Source organism: Oncorhynchus mykiss, chromosome 1 (genome assembly GCF_013265735.2).
Source record: "Oncorhynchus mykiss isolate Arlee chromosome 1, USDA_OmykA_1.1, whole genome shotgun sequence".
Lineage (NCBI taxonomy): Eukaryota > Metazoa > Chordata > Actinopteri > Salmoniformes > Salmonidae > Oncorhynchus > Oncorhynchus mykiss.
This window is the reverse complement of record NC_048565.1, coordinates 66657534-66681130: the sequence shown is the minus strand read 5'-3', so window position 1 is coordinate 66681130 and position 23597 is coordinate 66657534. Positions and strand designations below refer to the sequence as shown.

General features: G+C 45.9%; 1 protein-coding gene across 3 annotated transcripts in view; it reads right to left on the bottom strand.

The window, feature by feature from the left end:
• LOC110527278 (protein quaking) overlaps positions 1-23597 on the bottom strand; it is a 95728-nt gene that overhangs the window by 53522 nt on the left and 18609 nt on the right. For all 3 annotated transcript variants that reach the window (XR_005052560.1, XM_036983106.1, XM_021608459.2), the window contains exon 2: positions 8833-8975. Coding sequence is in view for 2 of the 3 variants with exons in the window: in XM_036983106.1 (XP_036839001.1) it covers positions 8833-8975 (143 nt within the window). In the remaining variant the exon portion in view is untranslated. The remainder of the gene's footprint in view (positions 1-8832; positions 8976-23597) is intronic.

The window sequence follows — 23597 nt, the reverse complement described above, 5'->3', positions numbered from 1 at the left end:
ACTTTGATTTGATTTGTGAGAGATGGACATGGTAAACAGAGCCCATGCTGTCTTGCCTTGTATTTCTGCCCTTGCTGAAAGCCCAGTTGTTTGCACCTGGCATGGTTGAAAAGGGCACATTCTGCTGCTTTGCCATGAACTATGCCTTCATACACAACACACACAACACACACCGCTCCCAACGAGAAAGACACCAACAAAGGCCATATCTCAGCATAGGGATGCAGAGTACTCCATAGAACCAGCCTTCTGCATAATTATCAATGCCTTACCATTTAAAATCATTCTGTTGACTTCACTTTGCAATCTCACTTTGATTGGGCATCACAGAGGTATACAGGTTTTCACATTGGCGCTTAAGAGCTCAATCAGTGGTGTCACTCTAGTCAATCACACTTTCTTTGCTCCAGGAGAAAATATGCTCCAAGGTGCCCTTTGGGTCTGGACAATCAGAGAAACCACAGGACTTCCTAATTTTCATAAGTACAGCTCAGCTCCCATTCACAGGGAACACAAATCACATAGCTAGGCTGCAGGGAGTGCGAAGGGGGGTGCTGTGGGATTATTTAAGATGAAGAGGCAGGATTTCAGATGTTTTCGGAAGATTGGGAGTGACTGCTGTCCTAGCTTCAGGGTGATACTGGTTCCACCCCTGAGGTGCCAGGACAGAGAAGAGCTTCGACTGGGCTGAGAGGGAGGGCCAAGAGACTAAAGGTGGCAGAACAGAGTGCTCTTGGGGTGTAGGGTTTGAGCATATCCTGAAGGTAGGGAGGGGCAGTTCCTCTTGCTGTTCCGTAGGTAAACACCATGGTCTTGTAGTGGATGCGAGCTTAGACTGGAAGCCAGTGGAGTGTGAGGAGGAGCGGGGTGACATGAGAGAACTTGGGAAGGTTGATCACCAGACGTGCTGCAGCGTTCTGGATAAGTTGCAGTGGTTTGATGGCACAAGCAGGGAGCCACAGTCAAACATTCCCTCCTCCGTAAATTGGGTCATAAAAAAGCATCTGTGAATTCTGTGAGCGGCGTCGCCAGGGCTCTTTTACACACGCTGCCTTATTCATGTGACACAACTCCGAGGCAACAAAGCGCAAGTGACAGCGCGGAAGTGAAAGACTCAAAGCCATACTTCTCAGGGCCCCTTCGGTCTCCCTCCAGTCTCCCTCCAGACTTCCTCCAGTCTCCCTCTAGTCTCCCTCCAGTCTCCCTCCAGTCTTCCTCCAGTCTTCCTCAAGTCTCCCTCCAGTCTCCCTCCAGTCTTCCTCCAGTCTTCCTCTGTCAACTGTATTTTGATATTCCTCCTTCAGGAGCATTCGTCTCTCTCTCCTACTCTACTCTGCTTTGTGTTCCCTCTCTACTCTCCCATCACACCAAGTTCAGTACTTTGATGCATTGATGGCAGTGATGAATGCCTCCGAGTAGGGGTATCGGGCATATTGAGGATGTGTGTGTACTGAGAGGACAGGTGTGTGTTAGGGCTGCATGATATGGGCCAGAAAAATCTAATTGTGATTTTCTTTTTTATCAAATATTGTGATTACGATTTCACTTGCGATATAGATCAAAACCCTTGGATGAACTGTTGGATTTATAGAGGTAGAATGTTTTCCATTAAGAACCAAAGTGTAAAGCAGCATCGTTCCTGTTCGGAAACAATCTGTTGACTGCATTTGACCTAACAGAACAGCGTGCAAACTTCTAGTGAATCTAACAGCGGGGAGGAGGAACTGTGCTGCTTGATTGGCAGGGGGCGGGGCTTGGTGTGTGTGGGAAGCAGCTGCAACCAAAGAGAGGGAGAGAGACGACAGAGTAAACTATAAAAATGGACTTTACACACGGCTGAGTGGCATTTCAAAATAAAGCGAAATCTCTTGCCACATGGACATTGCACATGTTAATATCGCCCTATTTGGTGTGTGTGTGTGTCCTTGCGCGTGCGTGTGTTTCGAGAGGAGGACAAAAAGGACAGAATTATAATCCCATTTCCCATCTTGTCAGGCTAAATCTGTGCGAGTGACTGTCAATGTGAGAGAGGGAATTTGTGTGGAGGTTATCAGCGGTGGCAGGTGAGTGTGCTTCAGACCGGAATATTGTCTTTGTGGAGGGTGCCCCCTACCACCTGACCCTCCCTCACATCCCTCTTCCAGTGTTTAACCTTATCCGTCAGGCCATTGAGTGATCCACACGGCAGCTGCAGCTCACACAGGATCACGATGGGCATTCTCTTTCTTGTAAAGAACCAACACAGGCCCACAGCAGGTGCGCTGGGGTCAAACACAAATGTACGCGTGTCCACTGTCCATGTATTTATAAAGCAAGTGAGTCTCCCACAATCTCGGCCCAACAGCACGATTTCCACCATGAGATGTGGATGGGTGGATACTGAAACGGGTGGATGGAATGGTTCAAATCATTGGAGTGAAAATGGTGGATCCAAATCCCATCCATAGTATTGATCAGAGAGGGAGAGCAGTCTAACTGCAGCAACCAGCCGGAGACGCCAACAGGACAGAGACAGATTGACTTAGTGGACCCTGCAATCCCGACTCAACCCACCACACCCCCACTCCCCGCTGCTCCCCCGAAACTGAGAGAGAGAGAGAGAGAGAGAGAGAGAGAGAGAGCAGGAAAGCAAGAAAATCCATTGAAGCTAATGGAATGTCTAATACCTGCTTTTAAAGGACTCGCCCTATTTACCCAATCTGGACAGTGAAGATGAAGTGTGTTTTCCATCAGCTACAATAAAACGGGGGAGCTGAACATAATTAGGGCCATTTAAGACTGGGAGCACGATGGTCCAACCGCCAGACACTCACACTGATCTTATTATCTTATGAAGATAAACGAGCTGGCCGCTGTAATAGGCAAATTAATTATTGCATGGCTTCTAAATCGCACTCTGCTCCATTTCCCTTTTGCAGGACGTCTTTTGTTTGCATTATTATGGAGGACAAGAGGCTGAGCGTGGACGAAGATAGGCCAGATAGCTCCTTCAGGAGAGGGTGTGTGCGTGCGTGTGTGCACTGTACGCGTGCGCGTTCTTCTTGTGAGTGATTATTGACCTATTCATAATTGACCTAATGATAAATACCAATGGACATTCACATATCTTTTAAAGTACGTATGAACGTGAAACCCGGGAGAGGAGGGCCTTGAAAATAGTATGAGACATTCCTTTTGGCTCGTAGTAACAGTAATCAGAAAATGGCATCTATCTTCTTCCTATTTGGAATCATATATAATCCCACTTTTCATTTCCGGCGTGAATGATTTCCCTTCCCATCGGTTTAGTAGACTGACATTGGTGTTGCGTCATCTGTTTGATCTGTGTGTGGTGAATGACAGAATGAGGTGAGCCTTATCCCGGCCTCAGCCTCTCCTGGGTGATGATGCTGTGTGTTGTCAGAGCGGTCCTAATGTCCTAATGAACCCTAATTAACCTTCATTAGCCAAGCAGTGATCCACAACGCCTGTGTTGCTGTGTTGCTGGCACCTTCCTCTCTCCCCTGCGTCTAGCGCTGTTTATAATCATCGCATTAATGAGGGGGCTAATTTATATGCCATAGCTCACCTAATCACAGACACAGACAGCCCTGTCTCCTCTCCTTCTATACACCCCTTCACTCAATCTTCTCTGCACCTCAAGTGGACCTCCAGCAGCAGGGATGGGAGGGAGGGCTGCCCTCCTAAAACCAAAGTCACTCCCCCCTGCCCTCACCTCTCTCTCAAACACACACACACACACACACAAACACTTATGCAAGGACGTGCACCAAACACACACGTGTCCCTACTCTCCTTCCTTCCTTCCTTCCTTCCTTCCTTCCTTCCTTCCTTCCTTCCCTCCCCCCCCCCCCCCCCCTCCCTCCCTCCCTCCCTCTTTGACGTTTGTGAAGGATGGCCAAGGCCAAATGAGAAGACCGAGGGAGAATCAATCCAGCCGCACATGCTTCTAATTAATTAATAATCAGTTGCAGTCTCTCTCGCTCATCTCCACTGTGGACAAGCATGACCCAGAAAAGGACACGCAGCAGCCAAATGATGGATGACGACAGCTCATTCACATTGCCTGTCCCCCTCCCTCCACCCTCTTCCCTCCAACTCATACTGTTATATTCACCACAACCCCCAGAAATAGACTAGAATACCATCCATGAACCACTATCTAGCCACACTATTCCCTTTCTTTTTCCCACACACACACACACACACACACACACACACACACACACACACACACACACACACACACACACACACACACACACACACACACACACACACACACACACAAGGTCGACCGATAATCGGAATGGCCGATTAATTAGGGCCGATTTCAAGTTTTCACAACAATGAAATGTTTATTTTATTTTTATATACCTTTATTTAACTAGGCAAGTCAGTTAAGAACACATTCTTAATTTCAATGACGGCCTAGGAACGGTGGGTTAACTGCCTTGTTCAGGAGCAGAACGACAGATTTTCACCTTGACAGCTCGGGGGATTCAATCTTGCAACCTTACAGTTAACTCGTCCAACGCAATAACGACCTGCCTCTCTCTCGTTGCACTCCACAAGGAGCCTGCCTGTTACGCGAATGCAGTAAGGCAAGGTAAGTTGCTAGCTAGCATTAAACTTATCTTATAAAAAAACAATAAATCATAATCACTAGTTAACTACACATGGTTGATGATATTACCTAGCGTGTCCTGCGTTTCATATAATCTGACTGAGCCTACAAGTATCTAAGTATCTGACTGAGCGGTGGTAGGCAGAAGCAGGCGCGTAAACATTCATTCAAACTGCACTTTCGTGCGTTTTGCCAGCAGCTCTTCATTGTGCGTCAAGCATTGCTCTGTTTATGACTTCAAGCCTATCAACTCCCGAGATGAGGCTGGTGTAACCGAAGTGAAATGGCTAGCTAGTTAGCGCGAGCTAATTGTTGTTGTGTTGCTGGTTCGAGCCCAGGGAGGAGCCAGGAGAGGGACGGAAGCTATACTGTTACACTGTCAATACTAAAGTGCCTATAAGAACATCCAATAGTCAAAGATTAATGAAATACAAATGGTATAGAGGGAAATAGTCCTATAATTCCTATAATAACTACAACCTAAAACTTCTTACCTGGGAATATTGAAGACTCATGTTAAAAGGAACCACCAGTTTTCATATGTTCTCATGTTCTGAGCAAGGAACTGAAACGTTAGCTCTCTTACATGGCACATATTGCACTTTTACTTTCTTCTCCAACACTTTGTTTTTGCATTATTTAAACCAAATTGAACATGTTTCATTATTTACTTGAGGATAAATTGATTTAATTTATGTATTATATTAAGTTAAAATAAGTGTTCATTCAGTATTGTTGTAAATGTCTTTATTATAAATAAAAACGTCCGATTAATCGGTATCGGCTTTTTGGTCCTCCAATAATCGGTATCGGCTTTCAAAAATCATAATCGGTCGACCTCTAACACACACACACACACACACACACACACACACACACACACACACACACACACACACACACACACACACACACACACACACACACACACACACACACACACACACACACACACACACACACACAGAAATACCCGAATGAATGACAATACAAACTGAGAGGCAATGCCCTTCTGGATTTCTGTATCTCACTGCCTAATAACATTGTTCTGCAAATTGGACCGGGTGTGAGCTGCCAACCCAGTGGCAGCAGTGCTGCGAGGAGTTTGAAGGGGCAAATTCATTTCCGTGCCGCTGCTCTCCTGTCCCAGACACAAAGTTGTTTTCTCTCTTTATCAAACAGACCAGGCCAAGACTCCCCTGCCCCGATTCCCCCACCTCATCTCACTCACACATTCATCATCACCTCACATGTACGCGCGTGCATACACACACACACACGCCCGCATACACACACACTTCTTTGCAACCCACTGCCCTCTCACTTCTCATACCAACATCTCTCCCACTCGCTCCTTCCATCGCGACACTTCCCCTTACTGTATCTCCCTGCTTTACCCCCCACCTTCACTCCCTGTACTCCATGAAGCCACCCAGCACCTCTCTCAACACCTTGTCACTTCTCCCTTCACACCATGCCACCCCCTACCCGCCCCACCATCACCAATCTACCCCTTTTGTCCTTCTCAATACCCCCATCTCATCCTCTCCAGGGTAGCACCCTATGCCTGCCTTTAATCATTACCCACACACACACACACACACACACACACAAACACACACACAAACAATCGCTCCCTCCTCCCACCTGCCATGCCACCCGGTTCTATAATTTAAGTGCTTCGGAAGCAGCTCCATGAAGAGCCATGAACACACCTGCTTTCAGAGCTGACAGTTTGAAGTTAATGCTTTCCTACATTGGGGTCCTATGCAATTAGCCATTTCTTACTGTCTCCAGGTGAGAGGTGCTACCGAGGATCATTTAGCCATTTGATTTGGAATTTTAAGGTAAAATAAAATAAAATACCAAAATAAATATAGACATTTCTGTGAGATGACTGATTCATAGTCTGACAAACACCGCTCTAGGTCTGCCAACTTTCACCGCAGATGTGTAAGGGTGACATCGGCATATGTGGTGGATTACAGATATCTCTAGCTTAAACTGGCAGATTTTGATGGGGATGTTCTGATTATGCGTGGACATCGACTCTAAGGGGTTAACTACTCCAACCTGTGGAAAACACGTCACTATCAGCCATGATAATTGTATGCAAAACCACACACACACACACTTACTTTTTGGGGACCAACAATATATTCCCATTCAAAATCACATTTTCCCAGACTCCTAGCCCTAAATCTAACCCCTAATCCTAACTCTAATTCTTATTTTTTTGTTTGTAATTTTACCCCCTTTTTCTCCCCAATTTGGTGATACCCAATTACGATCTTGTCTCATCGCTGCAACTCCACAACGGGCTAAGGAGATGTGAAGGTCGAGTCATGCGTCCTCTGAAACATGACCCGCCAAATCGCGCTTCTTAACACCCGCCCGCTTAACCCGGAAGCCAGATGCACCACTGTGTCGGAGGAAACACTGTTCAACTGACGACCGTGGTCAGCCTGCAGGCACCCGGCCCACCACAAGGAATCGCTAGAGTGCGATGAGCCAACTAAAGCCCCCCCGGCCACACCCTCCCCTAACTGTAGTTACGCAGCAACACTGCGATGCGCCACTCGAGAGGCCCTAACCCATAAGACTAAAATAGCTTTTTTACAAGTGAGGACTGGCAAAATGTCCTCACTTCTCTGAGTTGGTTTAATATTCTTATGAGGGCTTTTGGTCCTGACAAGTGTAGTAAAAATTACACACACACACACACACACACACACACAGGGCTCCAGCACTCTCAGGTGGGGGCTACTTGAAGTCCTGGCATTTCATCTCCCAGTGCTCCTAATGAACCCATCCTCAGTAATAATGATCCCCTCTGTCCTTCAGAGCAGCAAGGACAGCCAGCATCGACACTCAGTCACTCTTCTGCTGCTGCTGGCCTTTCCTGGAGATTAGTAGAGCAGACAAACACACAAGGACGGATATGGAAACTAAAAGACCCATAAACGTAGCTCACACTATCACAGCCAACACAGGCAGACAGACTGCAGAGACAGTACCCCTCAATTCCTAAAGGAATGTCACCAAAGCTAAATCAATTCATACATCAACTACATTTACCACAATATCCATATTCACAATTTGTTACAAATTCATAACATGCAACATGAAAATGGCTCTTCTGGGGGAAGGAATCCAATATTTCCAGATACACTGGTCAATAGGAAACTCAACTGACTCAACCGCCCTGGGGAAATATGGTGGCATAAACAACCTTTTTTATAGCCTTAAAACTTCAGCAGAAATACAGCGGACTAATCTGGACTGGATCGGTGTGTTTAAACCTCCAAGGATTCACCTCCACTAATGCTGCCCACGCAAGAATATGCCACTCAGAGAAACAAGTTCATTGGGATCAATCAGCTCGGAGCTCGACTCGCTCCTCCTGGGCCAGGAGGGTTAGGCGAGCAGGATCCGAGGGCGATTGCTTAAAAGATTTGTTAACTGCTAGGTGGGTTCAGGTGCGAGCTAGAATCAACATACGGTTGAGGGGAGTCCAATGTGAGGACTTCTACAGAGTATTTCAGGTGCATACTGCATCTTCTGCCTAGTACCCACTATCTAATGTATTTCTGTGTTTTTTTTAATGATATAATATGTTTACATGACTAATAATACTGAGGTAAAGAAACAGCACAGCTGTTCAGAAATGATATAGTAGATATGCTACCGGACCGTAAATTACAGAATTTTCTGTTTTCAGAATCTTTCAACAATGTAGTGGTGATTGTACAGTACTGGTATGATTCAGATTAAGGGAATTCGTTGAGGGACATGATTCAAGACCATGTCAATAAATATAGGGAAGGTGAGACTATTCTGCACATAGGACAATCAGTCCAATAACAGTAGCTATCCCTCAGGTTTACATGCCCAGACAGGATCCCCCTCCGCCCACCTCCTATCCTAATCAATAACTGTGACAAGGGCCCATCTTCTAATGCAGAGGAAACTAGATTACCTGGATTTGTAAAAACCTGGTAATCCAATAAACCTTATACTGAATAGAGCTGCGGCCAGTTTACCAGAAATGATATTATTCAGATGAATCTAGGAAAGTGCCTTGACGCAAACATCCATTTTTCATTGGACACTTGGTGGTGGTCCTTCAGGTGCGTGTGTGTGTGTGTGGGGAGATGACGTGTGTGAGCGCGTGCGTGCGTGATCGCCCGACAGGTTGTACTCACATCGGGGTACTCTTTTACAGGGACAAAGAGCTTCTCCTGGAGCTGCACGATGGGGCCCACTGCGTCAGGGAGCTCGCTGCTCCGCTTCTCTGTGCTGCCATTTAGCGTGTCGTTGTACATGTCCTTCCGCACCCGGCTGATCTCTGGAGGAGAGGAGGAGAAACAAACACGTCAGTCGGGTGATCATCAGAACAACATCGGTACTGGTCTACACAGAAACTACAATAAAGTGTGAGACAGATTGGTAAGGATACCAGTCACGCCATAACGAATAAAGACTAACACGGGTTCATAGACCCGCTCATACAACCACATATGAGCGACAGTGAGGAAATATACAGTAGACCCTATATAGTAGTTGAAGAATCAGGACATCCCGTATGACAGGTAGAGGAGACAAGCTACCTCCAACTGGTCTACCTCCAACTGGTCTACAGATGTAAGTCCTTACCACACCTGTCTCCTTTAGCTACCTCCACCTGGTCTATAGATGTAAGTCCTTACCACACCTGTCTCCTTTAGCTACCTCCACCTGGTCTACAGATGTAAGACCTTACCACACCTGTCTCCTTTAGCTACCTCCAACTGGTCTACAGATGTAAGACCTTACCACACCTGTCTCCTTTAGCTACCTCCACCTGGTCTATAGATGTAAGTCCTTACCACACCTGTCTCCTTTAGCTACCTCCACCTGGTCTACAGATGTAAGACCTTACCACACCTGTCTCCTTTAGCTACCTCCAACTGGTCTACAGATGTAAGACCTTACCACACCTGTCTCCTTTAGCTACCTCCACCTGGTCTACAGATGTAAGTCCTTACCACACCTGTCTCCTTTAGCTACCTCCACCTGGTCTACAGATGTAAGACCTTACCACACCTGTCTCCTTTAGCTACCTCCAACTGGTCTACAGATGTAAGACCTTACCACACCTGTCTCCTTTAGCTACCTCCACCTGGTCTATAGATGTAAGTCCTTACCACACCTGTCTCCTTTAGCTACCTCCACCTGGTCTACAGATGTAAGACCTTACCACACCTGTCTCCTTTAGCTACCTCCAACTGGTCTACAGATGTAAGACCTTACCACACCTGTCTCCTTTAGCTACCTCCACCTGGTCTACAGATGTAAGTCCTTACCACACCTGTCTCCTTTAGCTACCTCCACCTGGTCTACAGATGTAAGACCTTACCACACCTGTCTCCTTTAGCTACCTCCAACTGGTCTACAGATGTAAGTCCTTAAAACACCTGTCTCCTTTAGCTACCTATTCATGAAAGCTGTCAACTGTCAAGCCTGCCAGCTGTGCCCCTATTACTGATAATGCATATATATGTAAACAATCTCACACAGACAGACACACATTCAGACATGAGCCAAACATTACACGTACACACATACATGGAAAAGATAACTTAATCCACCACATTAATTCAGCCAACACACACACACACACACACACACAACACACACACACACACACAGGGTGGCTATGGTATGCCAACAACAGCTGAAGGCATGAAAATAACAGATATACAGACATTTGAGAAGCTTAATTCAAAGGCTACAGAGCGACAGACAACTCAGACTGGGGAGTCATGTAACCTCAGGCATAACCTCAATAAACAAGTCGAACTGCTGGGCCTGTGGGCCTCCTCTCAAACTCTCTCAGCGGCAGAAAAAAAGACACCAGTAAGTCAATACTGTAGTATTGATGACAGAGAGGAGTGAGAGAGAAAGGGAAAGAAAGAGATGAGCAGAGAGAAATAAACAGACAGACGGACGGACGGAGGGAGGGAGGGAGGGAGGGAGGGAGGGAGGGAGGGAGGGAGGGAGGGAGGGAGGGAGGGAGGGAGGGAGGGAGGGAGGGAGGGAGGGAGGGAGGGAGAAAATGAGACAGATTAAATTAAAGAGAGGGAGAATGTGAGGCACGCCTGCCTTGAACAAACCGTGGAGACTATATGTCATTCACATGGCCTGTGTGCACCGCAGAGGAGAAGCAGGGAGATGGAGGACCGGTAATCATGGTAAATTACTTTTAGAGACAATCGGTCCTTTTAACGAAGGGGGTTCTAACTCTCCCGTTCTGTAGTTAAACCAGTGGATGTTATCCCCGAGGCGAGAAAGGAGGGAAGAAGTGGGGAGGAACGAGAGAGAGAGAAAGCGAGAGAGGGAGAGAGAGAAGGAAAGGAAGAGGGAGAGAAAGAAGGAAAGGGAGAAAGAAGGCGATGGAGAGATGGAGAGAGAAAGAGAGCGTTCTAAAAGGTGGAGAGGATAATTAAAAACCACCACCTCTGTTAATATTTCATCAAATACATGAAATATCCCCGTCCCTAGCTGCCCCGGGAACACATGGGGGGGGGGCTCCTGATATGATATTCTCTGGGGCAAACCAAGAAGGATGGAGAGGTGTAATTAAAATGTAGATGGTTTCCTGACATACTGCCATGCATTCATCATATACATAAAGTACACTGATGCTCCCACAACATCGATGACTTAATTGGCTTCTTCACACTCAGGGAGGGTCCACCGAGACCTGCAAACACACACGACCAATGTGACACACACACAGAGAGAGGTACAAATGCCTCCTCCAGTAACCTCAGCCTTGACCAGCGTGGAAGTATGGTCATTACACAGACGTCCATCATCATCACATTGATCCTGTATGTCGGGGAGCCCAGTGTGATGGCAGAGTGAGGCTGCAGCTGGTGGATGGCTTTATGGGCCTATTGTAATGGTAGGTGATTTACAGCCCCCCTGTGGAATGGTCAAGGCTGGCACTGTGGGAAAAAAACATCCCTCAGAGAAAAACTTCCTTCAAGAGGAGCCAGAGGAGTAAAATAAACAAGACAAACTGTTAGCCACTCTGGATAAGGGATACGAGCATCTGCTGAATTACTCAAATGTAAATGTGATGGAGGGAAAAAAAACAGCACTGAAACCCTTCTCTGCTCTACACCACACCAGACAAAGCACTGGCTCTAGTGGTATCGACAAGCTGGCACAAGCTACTGCTGCCAAATAATGGAATCATCTGTATTTCAGTTCCCATGAATGCAGATGGAATGGCTCCAGTTGCTATTGTTGCAATAATCTACAGTAGCGCAGCATCTTCATTTTATAATGTGTGGGAGCAACAGTAACAGCTAGGTACATAGAAGAAAGAAAGCTCATTTAGATGTGCTGTGGTGTATGGGCTATTGTCGAAACATGAGGTACATAGGGAAAGGAAACCGCCTTGAGAGCATTCCAACGAAAATCAAATCCAAGGGGATTTGGGACCGAGCCTGGGGGAATTCCAACCTGAATTATCTTAGTAAATCATCCAGCGTCGTTATACATATAGCTTAGTCTTACATGTGAAATGTCTGCTACGTACATAAATAACGATCGTGTTTTTCTCCCAAGCGTCTGGCTTGCCACTTCTGCCTTTAAAACACATGAGATATGTGAAGGGATTAGGGCTGAAACATGCAGAGGCGATATATTGAGGCCCTTTGTTGGGCGTGACGGCGGCCAATTCAGCATTCATTTTCCCCCTCCCCGGGATGCCATACATTTCAGTTATTACTCTGAGTCGTGAACACTGCTGCTGTTTCAAGCTCGCCGATAAAATAGACAACCCCAGCTAATGCAAGAGGAAGGGAAGTGCAGGGATAAAATACTGCCAAGTTAATTTAATGCATGATTTCAGGGAAACGGTGTGATCTTATAAAATCATGCTGGGTAATTTAATTAAATTGTCAGATTAAATATTTGATCATGTGCAGATGTTTATTGATGCTGGGAATTAGAGGCTGACACGGGAACAAGACTCCCGCGGGTCTTGCAGGTCCCGCGGGATTCTGGTAGGATTGGGAGTCAAGTTCTAGAGTCAAGTTCAGGACAGGACAGGATCAACAGTCCACAGGAACAGTTATAAACATGATTTTTTGGTGTGGAAATACGTCATGTGAGGAGCATTTCATAAAAAAAACAACGAATGTGTAGGCTAGGCCCAATATAGTTTACTTAATAAAAATCTATTTAACAAAGGTTAATCCCCCCCCCCCCCCCCCCCTCCCGGGTCACTCGCTTCAGTTGTAGCCATAGGTTACCTCAGATGCCAAACTACCTCAGTAGGCTAAATGATGAAGCCTTCAATAGAGGAATTGCAACGTCTTGTTGCAGCCAAAGGACCTATCACCAACATTATCATTAGAGCCAAGGAAAGAGCAATGTTTTAGCTCAATTTGATGGAGTTGTCTTTGGCAATGAAGGAACCGAGCACATGGCTTGTAAAAAAAAAAAAGAAGAAGAAGAAATGGTGCTGTTTAATCAAATAGGATACCAACCGGAGAGCTGGACAAGCGGCCTAAAACGGCAGAGCTGCTCTACTCCCAACAACTTACCATCAAGCCCAATCGTTTGCGTATTTTACTAAACCCGTGCCATCTGAGGTGAAAAGTGAAAGGAAAACAGATTGACTTATGCAGTATTGCCACTCAGTAAAGCAATCAATGTTGTACATGTTCATGTACTGTAAATGTTGATATGTACACAGTGCTCAGCTGGAGGCTACAGTTTCATGCCAGTGCTGTGCAGAGACAGACCATCCGGCTGGGGTCTCTTGTCCTCATCCTCCAGCTTAATCCATCTACCTTTCGGTCATTTAGAATACGCTGTTATCCAGAGTGACGTAGGCCTACTGTCAGTGCATTTAACTAAGATGCGGTAGGTAAGACAACCACATATCACAGTCGCATATTGCATTATTTTCATCATTTTCAATACTTCCGAAACAAAACACAATACGCTACATATTTCTGGGTGCAAAAATGAGCACGGGGCGGGAGTGATTTTTACTGGGAAAAGACAGGAACGTTCCGGGGTTAGAGAACTGTTGCGGGATCAGGACAGTACAGGGAAATAGTTGACAGGACAAGACGGGACAGGAATGAATTTTCACTAGGAATGTCTTGATTATGAGACGGAAATCAGTGTGAACGAATTGTGTATGTCGGGTTCTGCTTTCTTTTGGCTGATTCCTGAGTATTGTCCAGTGGTCCGACTGGAACCCCAGTCCCGAGGACGATTAAACTGTCCCCGGTCATTTATGGACAGCGTTATTACAGCATTTTTTGGGGTGATTTGTCAGCTTTCTGAACCACTCTGAATTCAATAAATGTCCTGCTCTGCCCTGAAGGGCTAATCCTTCTGCACTACTGAGCACACACTGCTGCCACCTGTGTATGCGAGGACACACACTTTCACTCGTGCCCACACACACACTCGCGCCCACACACACACACTCGCGCCCACACACACACTCGCGCCCACACACACACACACACCTGTGCCCCCCATACAAGTATACATTTAGTGCAAAAGGTAACGTAACAGTTGCTCTATTGTAAAGGAACAGTGACAATCTGACAAGCGTGTGATGACATTTGTGATGCTCATCCAAGTGATCCTGAGAGAGAGATTCAATACACACAGGTTCATTCAACCTACAATTGAACACAGTCTGCCGCATGTATCTGCAGCAACGGATCCTCTGCTTTCCTGAACATCGCACACTGTTAGCCTGAGAGCAAATGACCCTCACAGACACATGCTTGCATCCACGGACCCTTAACCATCGCATTAAAACCTTAAACAGTTAGTTGCTCATTCAATAATCAGAATGAAGCAGGGTTGTGGTCAAAATCAAAGTAAAGATCACGAGCAACTAGTCTCTGTTCAATTAACAGCCTGGAGGAGATGTGATACTGGTGCCATAAGATTGACTTATTGCTGAAAAAGCAGCTGAGGAGTTGCAGTTTCTCAGCTGATCCACTGAATGTGCCCATATAAGAAAATACAATATTATACTATGGTCTAAATACTGTAGTATTACTGTATGTATATACTGTAGTATTTACTGTAGTGTTTTTGTTTTATTATCTTTGACATAGAAGTGGAGGCTTTCTCCTTCAGGAAACCGACGGGAGAAATACTGACAGAGCATGTTTTCCAGAACCTGTAAGTAGGTAGGACTGGGGTCTGAACGGAGAGCTCACAGCATCTGCTCTTTTCTGTAATCTGTATGGAACACAATATGGTCTATACTTGGCATGTAGGTTTCTCACTTGGGATATGGGGGAGGGGAATGGGCAGGGTATATGAAAATTAAATACTGTAGTATTTACAATAGTTAAAAAAGTGTTTTTGCGGACATTACTGTAGTATTTATTATAGTACTCTACTACATTCTGTAGTAAGAAATACACATGATCGAGGGACTCTACATTGTGTAGTATAGTATTCTACAGTTTATTACAGAATTCCATAGTAAGTATTGTAGTATTCTATAGCAAGCTGTGTTATTTTTTTATGTGGGTGAGATCAGTGTATCTATCAGATGCAGTGTGTGTGTGTGAATGTGGGTGTGTGTGGGGGTGCGTGTGTCCACGTGTGTGTGTGGGGCTGTGATCAGCTGGCGCCCTAAGCAGGCCGCGTTCTTCACCAGACTGTCATGATATGATATCACCTTCCTTTATGGTAAGGGCAGCACACACACCAGAGAGGAAGATCGAGACATGCAGACAGAAATGACAAAAAGTTAGAGAATGAAAGCGAGCGAGAGACCGAGATAGAGAGAAAAAACGAGAGCATGAGCACATGAGACAAAGAGAGAGAGACAAAGAGCGAGAGACAGAGAGAGAGAGACAGAGAGAGAGAGAGAGGCAGCAGCACCTGTCAGACCTGGGCTCTGACCGTTAACCTAAAAAAACCAAATATAATGATATTCCAAAAAAGGTCTGGAAATAAGGATGACAAATATAAATTATATTTGGACACAGTTCTATTAGAACACACCAAAAACGACACATATCTGGGACTAGATATCAGCAACACAGGTAGCTTTCACATGGCTGTGAATGAGCTGAGAGACAAAGCAAGAAGAGCATTCTATGCCATTAAAAGGAACATCAAAATCGAAATTCCAATTAGAATCTGGCTCCAAATTTTTCAATCAGTTATAGAACCAATTGCTCTATATGGCAGTGAAGTATGGGGTCCAATCTCTAATAGTGAATTTACCATTTGGCAAACATCCAATTGAAATGCTGCATGCAGAGTTTTGCAAGACCATTGCAAGTGCAAAGAAAAACTCCAAATAACGCATGTAGAGCAGAATTGGGCCAATAACCCCTCCTCATTCGAATTAAAAAAGAGCCATCAAATTTTACAACCATCTAAAAACAAGTGACCCCAAAACATTCCATCACACAGCTCTACAATGTCAAGAGATGAAACAAGAGAAGAGTCCCCTCAGCCAGCTGGTTCTGTGGCTCAGTTCACCAACCCAAACCAACCCCATAGAGCCTCAGGACAGCACTCAAATCTGGCCCAACCAAATCATCACAAAACAAAAAGAAAAATATATCACCTATTGGAAAGACAACACAAAAAATCAAAGTAAACTTCAATGCTATTTGGCTCTAAACAGACAGTACATGGTGGCAGACTATCTGACCACTGTGACTGATAGAAAAACATTGAGGAAAACATTGACTAGGTACAGACTCAGTGAGCACAGTCTGGCTATAGAGACCGGTCGTCACAGGCAAACCTGGCTGCCCAGAGAGGACAGGCTGTGCTCACTCTGCTCCAGGGGAGAGGTAGAGACAGAGCTGCATTTCCTATTACACTGTGACAAATACTCAGACCTAAGAGAATATTTCTTTCCCAAAAATCTAACTCAATACAAAGAATTTGAAACTATAAAAGATCAAATATTTATTGGGTGAAAAGCCAAAATGTGTCATTTTGGCAGCCAAATATGTGTCCTCCTGCCACAACCTGAGGGACAGCCAGTGAAAAGTGCAAAGTTTATCTTTCATACCATGTCATGTGTCTTCTCGGTCATGGGAGAGAGATAGTCTTTTCAGTCATGTTGACACTGGTCCACTACCATTGCTTTAATGTATTGTTGTTCTCATTAATATTGTTGTTGTAGTTGTTGTTAATGGTAATCCCATGTCCACTACTACTATTATTATTGCTGTTGGTCCCACCATTTATTTATATATAAATATATTTTATAAATCAATATATATTTTCATTTTATTTATATATTTTCGATATGTATACTTTGACAATGTAAGTAATAATGAACTTGCCATGTCAATAAAGTCAATTGAATTGAATTGAGAGACAGAGAGACACAGAGAGAGACAGAGAGAGACAGAGAGAGAGACAGAGAGAGAGACAGAGAGAGAGAGAGAGACAGAGAGAGAGAGAGAGACAGAGAGAGAGATAGAGACAGAGAGAGAGAGAGAGAGAGAGAGAGAGAGAGAGAGAAAGAGAGAGACAGACAGAGAGAGTGAGAGACAGAGAGAGACAGAGATACAGAAATAGTGAGAGACAGAGAGAGAGACAGAGAGAGAGAGAGAGACAGAGAGAGAGAGAGAGAAAGAGAGAGAGAGACAGAGAGAGAGATAGAGAGAGAGAGAGGGAGACAGAGAGTATCGTCCTGACACCCTCCTGTGTTTGTAATTACTGGGCTCTGTGAGTGGCGACCACATCGAGAGTGACGGTTCAGTCAGGACGGGGGGATGAGGGTGAGTGCTCAAACAGAGATGCCATCTGGACCTGTGCTTTCTTCAGAATAATAATAATCATCCTTTGCCCCCTCCCTCTCTCTACAGTGTACCTGCTTTGTGTCCACCTACGAATACAGAGCTCCGATCCCAGCTAAATCAATCCATCACAAGACGGACTTCAGCTCTAGTAATTAGTGATGATTCCATTTTGGGGGGCAAATAGGGAGATACATCTCTGTGTACGGTCCAGTTGCCTCATTATCCTCTATGAAAATATATACTGCTCTAGTTTAGACCCCTAATGGCTGTGGATTCTCTCTAGAGAATACATGGAGAGGAACTAGGAAGACCAGTTCAAAGGTCAGATAATAGGGGACCAGCAAGCACCCTTCAGATGACTAGGAGGCTGTGTCATTGGGGGACAGGGTGCCATATATAAATGCCCAGCTGGCAGGTCGCAGCTCATATCCCACTGCCATTATTGACTCAGGGGCCCGGTGGGCACAAACCAGCTGTGGCCTAAAGAAAGTCTCCTGAAACCTCTCGCTCTGACAAAAATGAGCAGGGACACTCCCTGTCAAGAAGAAGAGAAGAGAGGGAGTAGAAAAGAGGAGGGGGGGGGGGGGGGGGGGATGCGCACCCTGCACTGCCTGCTCTGGCACAGACTCACTTCAATTAGCTTAGTGTTGCGGAGTGGTGTGAGCTAGCAGAGCCTAGTAGCAGAGCCTAGTAGCAGAGCCTAGTAGCAGAGCCTAGCAGCAGAGCCTAGCAGCAGAGCCTAGCAGCAGAGCCTAGTAGCAGAGCCTCGTAGCAGAGACTAGCAGCAGAGCCTACTGTAGTAGCAGAGCCTAGCAGCAGAACCTAGCAGCAGAGCCTAGTAGCAGAGCCTAGCAGCAGAGCATAGTAACAGAGCCTACTGTAGTATCAGAGCCTAGCAGCAGAGCCTACTGTCGTAGCAGAGCCTAGCAGCAGAGCATAGTAACAGAGCCTACTGTAGTAGCAGAGCCTAGCAGCAGAGCCTACTGTCGTAGCAGAGCCTAGCAGCAGAGCATAGTAGCAGAGCCTACTGTAGTAGCAGAGCCTAGCAGCAGAGCCTACTGTCGTAGCAGAGCCTAGCAGCAAGGCCTACTGTCGTAGCAGAGCCTAGCAGCAGAGCATAGTAGCAGAGGCTACTGTAGTAGCAGAGCCTAGCAGCAGAGCCTACTGTCGTAGCAGATCCTAGTAGCAGAGCATAGTAGCAGAGCCTAGCATCAGAGCCAGTTGAGTATTTTAGTCAAAATGGCACCGAAGCAGAAGGGAGATGCTTTACGGGTTCGTTTATCTGCGTTGTTTGTAACTTTTTTTGTTTAAACAATTTTTGTTCATAATGTTGCTGCTACCGTCTCTTATGACCGAAAATAACTTCTAGACATCAGGACTGCGATGACTCACCACGGACTAGCAGAATCCTTTTTCTTCTTTCACGACTCTGATGAGCCCAAGGCAGAGGATATACAGCTCCCTCGGGAACAGGCCCCGACCCCAGTGATCTGCGTGAAGAGGAGGCGGAGAAAGAGAGGCCGGAGGGCGGGCTGCCTTCTGAGGAGTAGGAGGCGATCGAATAAATCCCCACTCCCCTCAATTCTGCTCGCAAACATGCAATCTTTGGACAATAAAATGGACGAGTTATTGGGAAGATTAAACTACCAACGGGACATTAAAAACTGTAACATCTTATGCTTCACGGATGCGGGGCTGAACGACGACAATATCACCTGACTGGTTATACGATGTACCGGCAGGATAGAACAGCGGCGTTTGGTAAGGCAAGGGGCGGCGGTCTATGTATTTTTGTAAACAACAATATCTAAGGAAGTCTCGAGCCATTGCACGCCTGAGGTCGAATTTCTCATGATAAGCTGCAGACAACATTACCTACCGAGAGAGTTTTCATCTATATTCTTTGTAGCTGTTTACATACCACCACAGTCAGAGGCCGGCACCAAGATAGCATTGAATGAGCTGTATTCCGCCATAAGCAAACAAGAAAACACTCACCCAGAGGCGGCGTTCCTAGTAGCCGGGGACTTTAATGCAGGGAAACTTAAATCAGTTTTACCTAATTTCTATCAACATGTTAAATGTGCAACCAGAGGGAAAAGAACTCTGGACCACCTATACTCCACACACAGAGATGCATACAAAGCTCTCCCTCGCCCTCCATTTGGCATATCTGACCATAATTCTATCCTCCTGATACCTGCTTACAAGCTAAAATTAAAGCAGGAAGCACCAGTGACTAGATCAATAAAAGAAGTGGTCAGATGAAGAAGATGCTAAGCTACAGGACTGTTTTGCTAGCACAGACTGGAATATGTTCCAGGATTCCTCCAATGGCATTGAGGAGTACACCACATCTGTCATTGGCTTCATCAATAAATGCATCAATGACGTCGTCCCCACAGTACATACATACCCCAACCAGAAACCATGGATTACAGGCAGCATCCGCACTGAGCTAAAGGTTAGGGCTGCCACTTTCAAGGATTGGGACTCTAACCCGAAAGCTTATAATAAATCCCGCTATGACCTCAGAAGAACCATCAAATATGCAAAGCATCAATACAGGACTAAGATCGAGTCGTACTACACTGGCTCTGATGCTCGTCGGATGTGGCAGGGCCTGCAAACCACTACAGACTACAAAGGGAAGCACAGTCGAGAGCTGCCCAGTGACCCGAGCCTACCGGACAAGCTAAACTACTTCTATGCTCGCTTCGAGGCAAATAGCACTGAAACACGCATGCGAGCAACAGCTGTACCGCAGCCGATGTGGGTAAGATCTTTAGACAGATCAACATTTACAAGGCCGCAGGGCCAGACGGATTACCAGGACGGGTACAGCGAGCATGCGCTGACCAACCAAGTGTCTTCACTGAAATGTTCAATCTCTCCCATGTTTTAAGCAGACCACCATAGTGCCTGTGCCAAAGAACACTAAGGTAACCTGCCTAAATGATTACCGACCCGTAGCACTCACATCTGTAGCCATGAGTGCTTTGAAAGGCTGGTCATGGCTCACATCAACACCGTCATCCCAGAAACTCTAGGGCCACTCCAATTTGCATACCGCCCCAACAGATCCACAGATGATACAGTCTATATTCCACTCCACACTGCCCTTTCCCACCTGGACAAAAGGAACACCTACGTGAGAATGCTATTCATTGACTACAGCTCAGCGTTCAACACCATAGTGCCCTCAAAGCTCATCAATAAGCTAAGGACCCTGGGACTAAACACCTCCCTCTGGACTTTCTGACGGGCCACCCCCAGGTGATAAGGGTAGGTAACAACACATCCGCTATGCTGATCCTCAACAACTGGATCCTGGACTTCCTGAAGGGCCGCCCCAGGTGGTAAGGGTAAGTAACAACACATCCGCTATGCTGATCCTCAACAACTGGATCCTGGACTTCCTGACAGGCCGCCCCCAGGTGATAAGGGTAGGTAACAACGCATCCGCTATGCTGATCCTCAATAACTGGATCCTGTACTTTCTGAAGGGCCGCCCCAGATGGTAAGGGTAGGTAACAACACATCCGCTACACTGATCCTCAACACAGGGGCCCCTCAGGGGTGCGTGCTCAGTCCCCTCCTGTACTCCCTGTTCACTCATGACTGCACGGCCAGGCACGACTCCAACACCATCATTAAATTTGCCGATGACACAACAGTGGTAGGCCTGATCACCGACAACAATGAGACAGCCTATAGGGAGGAGGTCAGAGACCTGGCCGTGTGGTGCCAGGAGTACAACCTCTCCCTCAACATGACAAAGGAGATGATTGTGGACTACAGGAAAAAGAGGACAGAGCACGCCCACGTTCTCATCGACAGGGCTGTAGTGGAATAGGTTGAGAGCTTCAAGTTCCTTGGTGTCCACATCACCAACAAACTAACATGGTCCAAGCACACCATGACAGTCGTGAAGCGGGCACGACAAACGCTATTCCCCCTCAGGAGACTGAAAAAGATTTGGCATGGGTCCTCAGAAGGTTCTACAGCTGCACCATCGAGAGCATGGTTGCATCACTGCCTGGTATGGCAACTGCTCGGCCTCCGACTGCAAGGCACTACAGAGGGTAATGCGAACGGCCCAGTACATCACTGGGACCAAGCTTCCTGCCATCCAGGACCTCTATACCAGGCAGTGTCAGAGGAAGGCCCTGAAAATTGTCAAAGACTCCAGCCACCCTAGTCATAGACTGTTTTCTCTGCTGCCGCATGGCAAGCAATACCAGAGCGCCAAGTCTAGGTCCAACAGGCTACTAAACAGCTTCTACCCCCAAGCCATAAGAATCCTGAACATCTAGTCAAGTGGCTACCCGGACTATTCACATTTGCCCTCCCATCCACACCACTGCCACTCTCTGTTGTCATCTATGCATAGTCACTTTAATTAACTCTACCTACATGTACATACTACCTCAACTAACTGGTGCCCCCGCACATCGACTCTGTACCGACACCCCCCTGTATATATTGTTATTTTTTTTCTTTAATTACTTGTTACTTTTATCTCTTATTCTTATCCGTATTTTTTTTAAACTGCACTGTCGGTTATGTGCTCGTAAGTAAGCATTTCACTGTCAGGTCTACAACTGTTGTATTCGGCGCATGTGACTAATAACATTTGATTTGATTCGATTTTTGAAAACCACTGCATGCTGGTACAGACGGCCGGCCGCCTGATCAGGAAGACAGGGCTGACCGTCCTCATTATCCACCGTGCTACCTAATCACATACCGCAACGACTGTACCCACACACAGCAACACACACAGCAACACACAGGCAGATATACACACAGACACATACATAGACAGATACACACACAGACAAAGACAACAATAGCAATACTCGGAGAGAGAGAGAGAGAGCATGTATGCACCAGAGGAGGCTGGTGGGAGCAGCTACAGGAGGACGGGCTCATTGTAATGGCTGGAATGGAATCAATGCAACGGTACCAAACACATCAAACATATGGAAACAATGTTTACCGGTAACCCTAAAACTTGTCCATGAGTTTAAAATAGCCTTTGTCCTCATGGGGACGTGGGAAATGTCCCTACGAGGGATACTTTTTTTCCTATCCTTGTGGGGACTTCAGGTCCCTATGAGGACAGAAGAACAAGACCACACACACTAGAGGTTGACCGATTATGATTTTTTTCAACGCCGATACCGATTATTGGAGGACCAAAAAAGCCGATACCGATTAATCGGCCAATTGTTATTTATTTATTTGTAATAATGACAATTACAACAATACTGAATGAACACTTATTTTAACTTAATATAATACATCAATAAAATCTATTTAGCCTCAAGTAAATAATGAAACATGTTCAATTTGGTTTAAATAATGCAAAAACAAAGTGTTGGAGAAGAAAGTAAAAGTGCAATATGTGCTATGTAAGAAAGCTAACGTTTAAGTTCCTTGCTCAGAACATGAGAACATATGAAAGCTGGTGGTTCCTTTTTAACATGAGTCTTCAATATTCCCAGGTAAGAAGTATTAAGTTGTAGTTATTATAGGAATTATAGGACTATTTCCCTTTATACCATTTGTATTTCATTAACCTTTGACTATTGGATGTTCTTATAGGCACTTTAGTATTTCCAGTGTAACAGTATAGCTTCCGTCCCTCTCCTCGCTCCTCCCTGGGCTCAATCCAGCAACACAACGACAACAGCCACCCTCGAAGCAGCGTTACCCATGCAGAGCAAGGGGAACAACTACTAGAAGGCTCAGAGCGAGTGACATTTGAAACGCTATTAGCGCACGCTAACTAGCTAGCCATTTCACTTCGGTTACACCAGCCTCATCTCGGGAGTTGATAGGCTTGAAGTCATAAACAGCGCAATGCTTGACGCACAGCGAAGAGCTGCTGGCAAAACACACAAAAGTGCTGTTTGAATGAATGTTTACGCGGCTGCTTCTGCCTACCACCGCTCAGTCAGATACTTAGATACTTGTATGCTTGTATGCTCAGTCAGATTATATGAAACGCAGGACACGCTAGATAATATCTAGTAATATCATCAACCATGTGTAGTTAACTAGTGATTATGATTGATTGTTTTTTATAAGATAAGTTTAATGCTAGCTAGCAACTTACCTTGCCTTACTGCATTCGCGTA